Source organism: Amblyraja radiata, chromosome 4 (genome assembly GCF_010909765.2).
Source record: "Amblyraja radiata isolate CabotCenter1 chromosome 4, sAmbRad1.1.pri, whole genome shotgun sequence".
NCBI lineage: Eukaryota > Metazoa > Chordata > Chondrichthyes > Rajiformes > Rajidae > Amblyraja > Amblyraja radiata.
This window is the reverse complement of record NC_045959.1, coordinates 56,969,768-56,984,977: the sequence shown is the minus strand read 5'-3', so window position 1 is coordinate 56,984,977 and position 15,210 is coordinate 56,969,768. Positions and strand designations below refer to the sequence as shown.

At 46.1% G+C, this 15,210-nt stretch overlaps 1 protein-coding gene across 6 annotated transcripts in view; it reads right to left on the bottom strand.

Moving 5' to 3' along the window:
- Window positions 1-12,413: 12,413 nt before the first annotated feature.
- kctd1 (potassium channel tetramerization domain containing 1) overlaps window positions 12,414-15,210 on the bottom strand; it is a 96,989-nt gene continuing 94,192 nt past the window's right edge. For all 6 annotated transcript variants that reach the window (XM_033019498.1, XM_033019500.1, XM_033019499.1 and 3 more), the window contains 2 exons: window positions 14,426-14,731; window positions 12,414-12,628 (listed from right to left, as the gene is read on the bottom strand). In XM_033019498.1, the coding sequence (XP_032875389.1) occupies window positions 12,470-12,628; window positions 14,426-14,731 (465 nt within the window). In that variant the 3' untranslated portion in view covers window positions 12,414-12,469. The remainder of the gene's footprint in view (window positions 12,629-14,425; window positions 14,732-15,210) is intronic.

Below are 15,210 nucleotides of genomic sequence, written 5' to 3'. Positions count from 1 at the left end.
TTGTTTACAAATTAGGTGGCGGGACGACTCCAACACCTGAGAGTGGTGTCTACCTAGGTCCGTGCCCCATGTAGGATGGGTGAGCAAATGAGAGACTGCTGCATCTGAGAGAGTGGAAGTGAGGAATATCCCTGCTTACAATCAATGCAGGATTTGCCCTCTCCTGAGACTCGACCTATTGTTCTGAGCAATAGCTTTCAGCTTCTGTTTGGGAGGACTCCAATTCCACTTGTGATTAATAAGTTATAAGGGCAGAATTAGGCCATTTGGCCCTTCAAGTCCACTCCGCCATTCAATCAAGGATGATGCAATCAATAATGCAGAGGATATTGATTAGGGGTGGGGTAATTTAGATACTGCACTGTCGTGGGACACCAGGGCAGTAAGAGAAGCCCTTGTTGGTGTCATGGTTGATGCATCTTGGCATCTCTTTGTGACCTTTCCCTGTGCCCGCACCCTTCTCCCGCAGCCTTGCTCCACCCAAAAAGGTTCGGCAGAAACATTTGCAGAACACCCCTCGTTAATTTGAAGCTTTACCAGTGTTCCCTGTGCTCCGTCTCCCTGTCCCTTTCCCCAGTTACCTTCTAGCGAACTTGACGCAAGGTAAAGCTGCCGCCATTGCATTGATAAAGTGATGTACAAAACAATTTCTGCCCACTTTGGCAGTGTTCTGTCATGGGTTGGAAGCCATTTTATATTTTAAAAAGCTCCTGGGGGGAGGTATTCGACTATAATCGTATAATTTTGTTGCCATTTTGAGTAATATATAGAGCAAATTGATATTATTTTTCCAATGATGGGCATGGGTATCCTTCAAACACTGGGGTGAGAAAGGGAATGTAACAATGAGTGTCTGACAATATATAATTGTCTGTATTTATACAGCCATAACTCCTTGAACCTGTACATCTTGGTTTTGGACCCAGGTGTAAATAGTAAAATGCAAGACATTAGAAATGTATAAATATATATATATATATATAAAGATAATCTTGGGCCCATGTGCATCTAGTGATATCAGGTCCTTTCATTTGTATATATGCTGATGCACATGCTGTGAAAAGCTTATTTTTATTAAGTAATATGTATATAAGATGCATTTTTTTGGTAACTAATGGAGCTTTGTACGCATTTTTGTAAGACATATTTTTGTTAATTTCTGAGCCAGAATTGAAGTATCCTCAAATGAAAATTTGGATGAATGTTGTGTATATCTATATATATATATTTGGTTTTGCATATCAAAGTTTAAAAAATCATAAAAATAAAGACACAGAATGTGATTGTGTTTGTATTGTTTTTATTGAAATGGATTCTTGAAGTAGTCCCGGCCCGAAGCATCGTCTATCCATGTTCTCCGATATCTGACGCACTGAGTTACTACAACACTCTGTGTCGTCTTTTAGTGATTTCATTTGCACGAGGCATATTCATTTGCACAGCGGGGTAAACTGCTGCCTCTCAACAATGCCAGAGACCTGGGTTAGAACATGATCCTGGCCGCTGTGTATGTGTGTAACCTTAAAGAGATATCCTCTCGTCTGCCTCTCATCATTTTATATACTTCTATCAGGTCTACCCGCAATTCTGGCGTTGAAGAGAAAACAATCAAAGTATGTCAAACCTCTCCCTGGGGTGGGAGATTGCAACCTTCACGTGGTCCGCCCTGCTTCGACAAATGCAATCAACCTGGCGTGCACATTCAAATAAGATCAAATAGAACAAGTTGTCCTACAACTTTAGGCTGTGCACGCCATACGCAAGAAGAAGAAACCTCTCCCTGTAGTTAATACCCTCTAATCCAGTTATCATTATGGTAAACCTCCTCTGCACCCTCTCCAAAGCCTCCACATCCTTCCTGTAATGGGGACGACCAGAACTGCAAGCAATGCTCCAAATGCGGCCTAACCAAAGTCTTAGAGAGCTGCAACATGTGTTTGTGAGTCGTACACTCAATGCCCCAAACATCAGGTGTGATTTAAACAAGAGTGTGGTGGTGTTGGACTTTTCTTGATCTGTTGGCTCCTCGGAATTCTGTTCCATGTGGAAACTAAATTCAAAGGAATTATTGCTCTAGGCTCGAATAGTGAAAGGCCTGGATAGTGGATGTGGAGAGGATGCTTCTACTTGTTGGAGGATCTAGGACCAGAAGCTATAGCCTCAGAATAAAAGGACTTGCCTTTAGTAAGGAGATTAGGAATTTCTTTAGTCTGGGGGTGGTGAATTTGTGGAATTCATTGCCCCAGACGGCTGTAGAGACCAAGTCAATGGATATTTTAAAGGGGGAGATTGACAGATTCTTGATTAGTACAGATGCTATGGGGCGAAGACAGGAGAATGGGATTAAGGGGGAAAGATAGATCGGGCATGATTTAATGGCGGAGTAGACTTGATGGGCCAAATGGCCTAATTCTCCTAGAACTTATGAATTTATCACAGCGTTGTTTTGCTAGAATATGTTCTTGTCGTTTAGTTTCCCACAAGCCGATATCCTGGTGACCATCTCCAGGCTGTCCATTTCTAATCTATTCACTCTCCAGTTACTATTATTACACACCTTGGGGATAAAGATTAGAATTATTATTCATAGGGTGTAATTTTGACCTCCGTGAGCTTGCGTGTTAGTTTTCTTGCCAGCGATAAGCAAGTCAGTCATACAATGTGGAAACAGACCCTTAGGCCCCACGCTGACCAACATATCCCATCTACATTAGTCCCACCTGCCTGCAATTGGCTCCTATTGCCCCTGTCTCACTTAGGAAACCTGAACAGAAACCTCTGGAGACTGCGCCCCACCCAAGGTTTCCGTGCGGTTCCCGGAGGTTTTTGTCAGTCTCCCTACCTGCTTCCACTACCTGCAACCACCTGCAATCTCCGGGAACCGCACGGAAACCTTGGGTGGGGCGCAAAGTCTCCAGAGGTTTCCGCTCGGGTTTCCTAAGTGGGACAGGGGCATATCCCTCTAAACCTGTCCTATCCATGTTTCTTAAACATTGTGTTAGTAATTGCCTCAACTGTCCTCCGGCAGCCTGATCCATATACCCACCACCTTTTGTGTACAAAAAAAAAAGTTACCCCTCTGGTTCCTATTAAATCTTTTCTCCCCTCACCTTAAACCCATCATCTCTGGTTCTCGATTATCCTAATCTGGGCAAAACTCTGTGCATTTACCCTATCTATCCGTCTCATGATTTTATACACATGTACGATCGATCCTCATCCTACTGCACTCCAAGGAATAAAGTCCTAGCCTGCTCAACCTCTCCTGGAGTACAGGCCCTTGAGACCTGGCAACATCCTCATCCATCTCATCTGCACCCTTTTAATAATAATAATAAACTGGAAAAGGTGCATGGAAGATTTACCAGGAGGCTGTCAGAACTCGAGGCCCTAAGTTATAGGGAGAGGTTGGGCAGGCTAGGACTTTATTGGATCACAGGATGATGAAGCGTGATCTTACTGAGTGAGGTGTACAGAATCATGTGGGGACTAGATAGGGTGAATGAGTAGGTTCAAGAATGATGGCATAGATGACCAGAACAGAGCACAATACTCCAAGAGTGGCCTCACCAACAGTTTGTACAACTGTAACATGAAGTCCCAACTTCTGTACTAAATACCCTAACTGATGGCCAGTGTGTTAAAAGCCGCCTTCACCACCCTATCTATCTGTGACACCACTTTTAGGTAACTTTATACTTGTTTACTCCTAGATTGCTCTGCTCTACAAGAAGGTCTGACAATTCACTATGAAGAACCTACCCAGGTTTGACTTTCCAAATGCAACACCTTGCACGTATCTGTGTTAGACACAGTGTCCTGGGCCTCCTCCACTGTGAGAGTGAGGCCAAGCACAAACTGGAGGAACAGCACCTCATATTTTGCTTGGACAGCTTACACCCCAGCGATATGATGTTAATTTATCTAACTTCAAGTAACTTTCTTGCATCCCCTCTCTCATCATGCCTCCCCCACGCAAGTCATACTCTCTTCAAAGTCCTCATGAGCTTCATTTTCTATTACTCGTTTTCACCAAGCACACAGCTAACAATGGCCTCTTTCCTTTATAATTTGTTTTCATATCTTTCATTCATTTCTTCTATATCTCTCAATATCTCTGTCTATATCTCTAGTTTCCCTTTCCCCTGAGTCTGAAGAAGGGTCTCGACCCGAAACGTCACCTATTCCTTTGCTCCAGAGATGCTGTCTGACCCGCTGAATTACTCCAGCTTTTTGTGTCTCTCGTCGGTTTAAACCAGCATCTGCAGTTCCTTCCTACGCACTGGTTTCACTGTTGTCCTGCTGAGGTTCACTGTATCATTCATTATCACCGCTTCCATGGGGTGGGAGATTGCAACCTTCACGTGGTCCACCCTGTTTCGACTAATGCAATTAACCCGACGTGCACAAACAAATAGATCAAATAAAACAAGTTGACCTACAACTTTAGGCTGTGCACGCCTCCATGGCCAACAATGGACCATTGTGGGCTCTACCTTTCCTTGATCATCATTGCTGGCGTTTATTTGTCCTTTTGCGTACCTTTCATTAATTTGCTCTTTGTACCTTTTCATACCTCTTGATTCCCTCTCCGCTGACTCTCAGTCTGAAGAAGAGTCTCGACCCGAAATGTTACCTATTCCTTCTCTCCAGAGTTGCTGCCTGACTCGCTGAGTTCCTCCAACATTTTGCGTCTACCTTCTTTGCTAAATACCTTGACTGAAAATGACCAATGTTTCAAATGCCGCCTTCACCACCCTATCTACCAGTGACACTACTTTCAGGTAACTTTGTACGTACTCGTAGATACCTCAGCTCTATAACATCCCCCAGGGCCCTACTGTTCACTATGAAGATCCAACCCAGATTTAACTTTCCAAATGCAACAGCTCGCTCTTATCTGTACTAAACACTATTAGCTATTCCTTGACCAACTTAGAACAGCTGATGAAGATCACGCCTCAAGTCTTGATAACCATCTTCACTCTACAATACCTTCTATTGCAAGGTCATCTGCAAACCTACTAATCATGCCTTGTACATTTTCATCCAAATCGTCGATATACACCACAAATAGCGATAGGCCAGCACCAAATGCTGAGGTGCACCAGTGTGACCTCTTCCCTTCCTGTATTAACTGGGAGGGCAACTATCTTTTTAAACATGAATTGTCTTCTAGTAGACCGAAGAAAGATTGAAGAAAGGTTTATGTTGATGACGAGGGGGGGACCTCATTGAAGCTTACCAAATAGTGAAAGGCCTGGATTGAGTGGATGTGGAGAGGATGTTTCCACTATTGGAAGAGTCGAAGCCCAGAAGCCATTGCCTCAGAATAAAAGGGTGCACCTTTAGAAATGTCTTTAGTCAGAGGGTGGTGAATCAGTGGAATTAATTGCTACAGGCAGCTATGGAGGCCGTCAATAGATACTTTTAAGACAAATATTGACAGATTCTTGATTAGTAAGGGTGTCAGGATTTATGGGGAGAAGGCTGGAAAATGGGGTTGAGAGGGAAGATAGATCAACCATCATTGAATGGCAGAGTAGACGATGGGCCGAATGACCTAATTCAGCTCCTATAATTTATAAATGAGTGAAACCGGAGCACTCGGAGGAAACCCACACAGTCACAGGGAGAACGTGCAAACTCCACACTTGGAAAGCACCCGAGGTCAGGATCAAACCCAAGTCTCTGGCGCTGCGAGGCAGCAACTATACCACTACGCCACTTCTCAGACTTATTTTCAACATCTAAAGGTCAATGAATTGGAAACTGGTGTCTGTGGAGAAAATGCCAACAAGCATCTGGGTTCACACTACCTCAGCAGGCTACCAGTTATTTTCTGAGATTAATTTTGCCCCATTTCATTCCACTTACTGATAGTTTAAAATACAGCTCAGATTATACATGATGATAGAAGGTTAAATGGGAGCCTTGGATTTCAACATTTCCTCATGGAACATAAGACAATATGGCACAAAAACAGGCTCTTCATCCCGCAGGTGTACCTTCGATCTTCCAGCAACTGCAGTTCCTTCTTGAACTCTTCATCCCACAATGTCAGTGCCAAACATAATGTCAAGACCACTCTTATTTAGTTTAGTTTACAGCAAAAAGCGTTTTTGTTACGTACTATCCAGGCAGCGATAAGACTGCAGACGATTACAAGCAATCCGTCCACAGTGTACAGACACAGGAGAAAGGGAATAACATTTAGTGCAAGATAAAGTCTAGTATCATGATCCATACCCCTCCATATCCATAAGTCAATCCAAAAGTCTCTGAAACGCCACTATCGCACCTGTCTCATCCACCACAGTGCGTTCCAGGCACCCACCACTGTTGCCCCTCACATCTTCTTTCAAACTTGCCCCTCCCACCTTAAACCTATGCCTTCTAGATTATGATTTTCCCATCCTGAGGAAAAGCTTCTGACTGTCTACCCAATCTATGCTCTGTCCATCACGGGTACTGACTTCCCCACCATCAAAGGGATTTACAGGAGTCGCTGCCTCAAAAAGGCAGCCAGCATCATCAGAGACACACACCACCCTGGCCAAACTCTCATTTTACTCCTAACATCGAGAAGAAGGTACATGAGCTTGAAAATTAACGTCCAGTTTCAGGAGCAGCTTTTTCCCCACAACCATCAAGCTATTAAACACTACAAACACCAACTAAACGTCAAATTACGAACGACTTGAGTTTCACTAGCGACTTTGGACTTTGTTTTCTTTTGCACATATTATTTTTTTAAATTTAGAGTTATGGTCATAAAGTGATACAGCGTGGAAACAGGCCCTTCGGCCCAATTCACCCACACCGGCCAACATGTCCCATCTGCACTAGTCCCACCTGCCTGCATTTGGCCCATATCCCTCTAAACTTGTTCTATCCATGTACCTTTCTAAATGTTTCTTAAACGTTGCGATAGTACCTGCCTCAACTACCTCCTATGGCAGCTAGTTCCATACACCCACCACTCTTTGTATGAAAAAGTTACCCCTCAGGTTCCTATTAAATCTTCCCCCCCCCCCCCCCCCCCCCCCCCTCACCTTAAACCTATGTTCTCCGGTTCTCGATTCCCCTACTCTGGCTAAGAGACTGTGCGTCTACCCGATGTATTCCTCTCATGATTTTTTACACCTTTATAAGTTCACCCCTCATCCTCCTGCGCTCCAAGGAATAGAGTCCTAGCCATCAACTCTCCCTTTAGCTCAGGCCCTCGTGTCCCTGCAACGTATTGAACTTGTTTTTTTGTTTTTTAATCATATTATCTATTGGGTACAGTGTTTACAAACCTGTTGGGCTGCTGCTGCAAGTAAGAATTTCATTGTTGTGTTTTAGTACATATGACAATAACACACTCTTGACTCTCTTGCTCTCCATAATTTTTTATACTCTATCCCTCTCATAATGTTATTTATGCTCAGGTTTCTCATTCCACAGATGCTGCCTGACCCGCTGAGTGTTTACAATATTTCCCAGTAGAGCATTGCTTTATATCATCTGTTACGATATTGTACATTCACCTTACAGTTAATGGCAGGACTCTTAATAGCATTGATGTGCAGGTGGACATTGGCGTCCAAGTTTAGTTTTGGTTTACTTTGCAGATACAGTGCCGAAACAGTCCCTTCGTCCCACCGAGACCCACACAGTCCCTTCGGCCCACACTTGCCCAAGCAGCTGTCCCCACGTGCCTTAATACCACCTCCATCGTGCCGGTGCCAAAACACTCCACTGCGGCGAGCCTCAACGACTTCCGCCCAGTTGCACTTACCCCCATCATCATCAAGTGCTTCAAGAGGCTGGTCCTGGCACACCTCAAAGGCTGCCTACCCCCCACATTGGATCCCTATCAGTTTGCCTACCGCAAGAACAGGAGTACGGTGGATGCCATCTCAACGGCACTTCACTCCGCCCTCTCCCACCTCGACAACAGAGACACCTACGTGAGAATGCTGTTCATCGATTACAGCTCAGCATTTAACACCATTATCCCCTCAAAACTGATCACCAAACTCGGTAACCTGGGCATCGACCCCTCCCTCTGCGACTGGATACTGGACTTTCTAACCAACAGACCCCAGTCTGTTAGGTTAGACAAGCACACCTCTTCAACCCTCACCCTGAACACCGGCGTTCCACAGGGCTGTGTGCTGAGCCCCCTCCTCTACACCTATGACTGCACACCTGTACATGGTACTAACACCATCATCAAGTATGCAGATGATACAACGGTGATTGGCCTCATCAGCGACAACGATGAGTCGGCCTATAGGAGGAGGTCCAGCTCCTAGCAGCATGGTGCGCTGACAACAACCTGGCCCTTAACTCCAAGAAGACCAATGAGCTCATTGTAGACTTCAGAAAGTCTAGGGGCGGCACGCACACCCCCATCCACATTAACGGGACGGAGGTGGAACGTGTTTCCAGCTTCAGGTTCCTGGGGGTCAACATCTCCGATGACCTCTCTTGGACCCACAATACCTCAACTCTGGTCAAGAAGGCTCACCAGTGTCTCTTCTTCCTGAGGAGACTGAAGAAGGTCCATCTGTCTCCTCAGATTCTGGTGAACTTCTACCGCTGCACCATCGAGAGCATCCTTACCAACTGCATCACAGTATGGTATGGCAACTGCTCTGTCTCCGACCGGAAGGCACTGCAGAGGGTGGTGAAAATTGCCCAACGCATCACTGGTTCCTCGCTCCCCTCCATTGAGTCTGTCCAAAGCAAGCGTTGTCTGCGAAGGGCGCGCAGCATCGCCAAGGACTGCTCTCACCCCAACCACAGACTGTTTACCCTCCTCCCATCCGGGAGGCGCTACAGGTCTCTCCGTTGCCGGACCAGCAGGTTCAGGAACAGCTTCTTCCCTGTGGCTGTTACACAACTTAACTCTGCACCTCGGTGATTGCCAGTCACCCCCCCCCCCCCCCCAGACACTCCTTCCCCCAGTAAAATTGCACTACTACTACTGTTTGTACATGTATATATTTTACTGCTCATTCTGTTTGCTCTTCTGAGTGAGATGCTAACTGCATTTCGTTGTCTCTGTACTGTACACTGCACAATGACAATAAAGATTGAATCTGAATCTGACTGCGCTGACCAGCGATCCCTGCACACTAACACTATCCGACACATACTAGGGACAATTTTACAATTATACCAAGTTTGTTAACTTTACAAACCTGTATGTCTTTGGAGTGTGGGAGGAAACTGGAGATCCTGGAGAAAACCCACGCAAGTCACAGGGAGAACGCACAGGATCTAATCCGAGTCTCTGGCCCTGAAAGGCAGCAACTCTACCGCTGTGCCACCGTGCTACCCCCTACCTGAGTCCACAACTCCCTGAAATTAGCAACACAGTTAGATGGAGTGGTGAAGAACAATTATAGGTGACTTTTCGAGTCAAGAACCTTAAGACTCCTATGTCTGAAGAAGGGTGCCGACCCGAAACGTCACCTATCCATGTTCTCCAGAGAGGCTGCCTGACCCGCTGAGTTACTCCAGCACTTTGTTCTCAAGGCATATGGAATGCTTGCCTTTACCTGTTTGTATAAGAGGCAGGAAGTCATGGTGCAGCTTTATAGTACTTTGGTTCAGCTACATGTAGTTCTGGTCGCCCCATTGCAGGACGGCTGTGGAGGCTTTGGAGAGGGTGCAGAAGAGGTTTACCAGAATGCTGTCTGAAGTAGAGGGGATTAGCTCAAAGGAGAGGTAGGACAGACTTGGAATGTTTTCACTGGAACGCTGGGAGGTGGCGGGGAGACCTGATAGAAGTATATAAAATGATGAGAGGCATAGATAAGGTCGACAGTCAGAACCTTTTTCCCAGGATGGAAATATCAAATACCAGGGGGAGCATAGCTTTAAGATGAGAGGGACAACGTTTAAAGGAGATGTGTGGGGCAAGTTATTTTTTTACACTGAGGGTGATGTCTGGAGCGCGCTGCCAGGGGTGGTGGTGGAGGACAGATGTGAAGCCAGAGGAAGGGACATACAGGAAGGGACAGGGGGATGGTTGGCGAAATATGTAGGTATCCAGTTGGGTGCAGGGAAAAGAGGGGGGGGGGGGGGTTGTATTAAAGTTTTAGAGTCTTACAGTGTGGAAAGAGGTCCTTCGGCTCAACTTGTTCTCACCGACCAACATGTCCCATCTAAACTAGTCCCAAATAATTAATTAATGGCAGAGTAGACTTGATTGGCTCTGCACCTATGGCTTCTGAACTTACTTGAGTATAGTTTAACTTATTGTCATGTGTACTGAGGTACTGAGTTTAGAATGTTTTTGTTGTGCGCTATCCAGTCAGTGGAAAGACAATGCATGATTACAATTGAGCATCTACAGTGTACAGATACAGGATAAAGGGAATAACATTCAGTACAAGATAAAGGCCAGTAAAGTCTGAGTAAAATTAGTCAGAGGGAACAAAGAGGGTGGAGGCACAGACATTGTGAGCCAAAGGGCTTGTTGGTGTGCAGTAATGTTCTATGCTCCATGTATGGACAAATGCAACAACTAGCCTTGAGCGGAAACTGGATGAGGTCAGTGATATTTTGTAGTGATATTCCCACCCCCATCAAATCTTCCCTCTAAGCAGAAATAAGTCAAGCATTACCAAAACAGCTGCAAAAACAAGCCTCCCGGTATCAAGAGTCTACCTTTGGATGAGGTCAAGCATGCAAACAGTGTTGTGTTGCTAATTTGTGCAGGGTGTATTAAAGAAAGGTTTGGAGAATTAATTTATTTATTCCGAGTCATAGAATCATACAGCTCGGAAGCGGGCCCTTCGGCCCAACTCGTCCAAGATGCCCCAACTACACTCGTCCCACTTACCTGCCATATTCCTCTAAACCCTTCCTATCCATGTACCTGTCCAGATATTTTTTTTAATATTAGTCTTAAGAGTCATAGTCATACAGCATGGAAACAAGTCCTTTGCCCAACTTGCCCACACCGACCAATATGTCCCATCTACACTAATCCCACGTTTGGCCCATATCCCTCTAAACTTTTCCTATCCATGTACCTATTGAAATGTTTTTTTACATTTTATTACAGTACTTGCTTCAACTACCTCCTCTGGCAGCTCGTTCCATACACCCAACACACTGTGTGAAAGGGTTGACCCTCAGGTTCCTTTCCCCCCCCTCACCTTAAATCTAAGCTCTCTAGTTCTTGGTTCCCCTAAAAGACTGTACATTCACCCTATCTGTTCCTCTCATAATGTTGTACACTGTTAGAGGATCATCCCTCAGCCTCCCTTACTGCAAGGAAAAAAGTCCTAGCCTGACAATCTCTCCTTGTAGCTCAGGCCCTCAAGTCCAGGCAACATCCTCGTCAATCTTCTCTGCACTCTTTCCACCTTAACAGTATCTTTCCTATAACAGGGGACTAAAACTGAACACTGCAGTGCAAATGCGGCCCCACTAACGATGATACAATGCCATCAAAGACCGCAAGAAATTGCAGAGGGATATGGATGTAGCCCAGAGCAACATACAAACCAACCTCCCTTCTATTGACTGCATCTACACTTCATGCTGCCATGGCAAGGCCACCAGCATAATCAAGGACCAGTCTCACCCCAAACTCTCCCTCTTCTCCCCTTTCCCATCAGGGAAAAGGTACAGAAGTGCGAAAACGCTCACCTCCAGATTCAGGAACAGTTTCTTCCCAGCTGTTATCAGGCAACTGACCAATCCTATCGAGAGTGCGGTCCTGACCTCCCATTAACCTCATTGGACTTTACTGGACTATCTTGTACTTAATGTTGTACCCTTTATCCTGTATCTGTACACTGTGGACAGCTTGATTGTAATCATGTATAGTTTCCCGCTGACTGGACAGCATGCAACATTGAAGTTTTTCACTACACCCACCACCCTTTTTGTGAAAATGTTACTCTTCAGATTCCTATTAAATTATTTCCCCTTCACCATAAACCTATGTCCTCTGGTTCTCGATACCCCCCTCTGGGCAAGAAACTCTGTGCGTCTACCTGATTTATTCCTCTCATGATTTTGTACACCTCTATAAGATCACCCCTCATCCTCCTGCGCCCTGGGGAATAAAGTCCCATCCCACTCAACCCCTCCCTATAGCTCAGTCCTTCGAGGCTTGGCGACATCCTCGTAAATCTTCTCTGAAATCTTCCCAGCTTACTGGCATCCTTCCTACAGCAGAGTGACCAAAACTGAACACGGTAACTAAAATGTGGCCTCACCAACGCACATGCACTGATTTCCGGATTTGGAAAGTCTACCACAGACAGATTGATAAGCCGTTTGCAGGTGTCCTTCAAGCTCCAAACCAATTCAGTCTACGAGAGTTGAGGATATATGTTCGAATATCAACACCTTTAACCAAATGCACAGGAAATATGTTTTTAAAATTTATTTTTTTAAAGATTTTTTTTCTCCCGCTCTCTCTCTCTCTCTTTCAATTCATGGATGTGTCAGTTCAGTCCAATGGTTCCTGTTTTATCCGGATGACTGGCGGGATGCGAGATAGTCTCCTGATTTCCCGCCTCAGTACGTATTCACTAAATTGGGAAGAGTCAACGCCGCCACCGCTTGATCCCACTATTTCGAAGCCCTTCATTTGTAACCGCTCGAGGACCTGCCGAGAGAAATAAAAACAGAGATCAAGCAAAGAGTCGGGGAGACATAGAGCGGCCTAACTTGCCCACACCGACCAACATGTCCCATCTACACTAGTCCCACCTACCTGCATTTGGCCCATATCCCTTAACCTGTCCTATCCATGTACCTGTCTAAATGTTTCTTAAACGATGCAATGGCACCTGCTCCGGCAGCTCGTTCCATACACCCATCACCCTTTGTGTAGAAAAGGTTGACCCTTAGCTTCCCATTAAATCTCTCCCCCCCCCTCACCATAACCCTAAGCTCTCTCGTTCTTGATTCCCCTACCCTGGGTAAAAGATTCTGTACATTCACTCTATCTGTTCCTCTCATGATTTTATACACCCCTATAAGATCACCCTTCATCCTCCTGCACTCCAAGGAACAGAGTCCCAGCCTACTCAACCTCTCCCTAGAGATCAGACCCTCTAGCCCGGGCAACATCCTTGTAAATGTCCTCTGCACCCGTTGCAGCTTGGCAACATCTTTCCTGTAATATATTGTGCCCAGAGCTCAACACAATATTCTAAATATGGCTCACCAAAGTCTTCTATAACTGCTAAATGACCTCCGAACGTCAATGTTCAAACACAGACAACTGGAAAAAAAGGGATACAAAGGGGCGTTTTCAAGATGGCGGCAGATGGAGGAGAGGATCGGTGCCGCCCTGACATAAAGTCTCTGCACTCTTACCAACTTTGAAACTTGGTTGGCGCCAGAAATATGGAGTCCCCTTGTGTTCTGTCTTGGTAAAGTCCACTATTACACCACAATCGTTGCACTATTGTACTTATCTATGATTGTGCTTATCTTTAGATATGAACAAAGAATTTCACTGTGCCTAGGTTCAGAGATATGAGTGGCAATATAGTATCAATACACCCACCCACCCACCCATTCACCAATTCACCCACCCATTCACCCATCCACCCATCGATCCATCCACCCACCCACCCACCCACCCATTCACCAATTCACCCACCCATCCACCCATCGATCCATCCACTCACCCACCCATCCACCCACCCACCCACCCAACCATCAATCACGAGTGTCATATTTTATGGGGAGAAGGCAGGGGAATGGGGCTAGGAAGGAAAGATAGATCAGCCATGATTGAATGGCGGAGTAGACCTCATGGGCCGAATGGCTTAATTCTGGTCCTATCACTTATGGATGTGATCTTATGAATCAACCAATATTGAGTACAGAAGTTGGGATATTATGATGCAGGGGTACAAGTCGTAGGTGAGATGACACTTGTAGCACTGTGTGCAGTTCTGGTCACCCAGCTACAGAAATGTAGTTTAGCGATAGAGTGTGGAAACAGGCCCTTCGGCCCACCGGGTCCGTGCTGACCAACAATCCTTGTACGCTAGCACTATCCTACACACTAGGGACCTTTTACAGAAGCCAATTAACCTACAAACCTGCATGTCTTTGGAATGTGGGAGGAAACCAGAACCCCCCGGATAAAACCCACGTGGGAGAGAGTGCAGACAAAGCTAGTGGTGTAAAATGAAGGGTCATTCCATCAGAGACTGGTGTGTACGGGCGATCGCGGGATGGCGGTGGGCAGAGTCACGGTGGCAGAGTATTTGGGGCCCGTGGGTTTCTGACGAGCGGGACAAGTGAACGAGATGGAATTTGCTGAGTTTGGAGGCAATGGGCAGGGAGGGGTGACGGGTGGGGTGGTGATGGGTGAGGGAGCAATTGGTGGGGGGGGAGATGATGACCCCTGACCCCGTGCCCCCTGCCCCCCAGGGTGACCCACCTGCACGGAGTTGAGGTGGCAGTAGCCGTTGAGGGGGAAACGGATGACGTGGGTGGAGTCGTGGTTCCAGCCGGCGTTGATGGAGTTGCACATGACGTCTCCGATCTCGGGGAAGACCTCCTCGATCAGGACCTTGTCTCCGCTCAGGGTGATGCGCTCGCCCAGGTCCGGAGCCACACGCACCACCAGACACTCGCACGGGCGCGAGAAGGGGCTCAGCTCCTGTTCCTGTTTCCAATGTTCCAGCTCGGCCAGCAGAGGCTGCAGCTGGAAGTAGCGAGCCTCTTCGTATAGCAGGCTGTAGTCCTAGAGTCACAGTGTTATACAGTCACACAGAGCCAGAGACACCTAGTCCTACAGTTGTAGAGATACAGTCACACAGTCACAGTAACACAGAGTTACAGAGACACCCAGAGACACACTGTCACAGAGTCACAGAATCAAAGCAGTAGGGGCAATATTGTCTTTGTACAGACGCAGGAAGGAACTGCAGATGCTGGTTTACACCGAATATAGACACAATTTGCTGGAGTAACTCATGGGTGACGTTTCGGGTCAAGACCCTTCTCTAGACATGTCTGACCAGACCATCACCCATTCCTTCTCTCCACAGATGCTGCCTGACCCTCTGAGTTACTGCAGCATTTTGTGTCTATATTCTTTGGTGGTTAATGAGTCAGATTATATGGAAACTTTCAATAACAGGAATCATCCATTCAACCATGTCTAGCTGGCTCTTTATAAAAACGTTCCAATTAGTTTAATTTCGAGTTTAGTCTATAGAT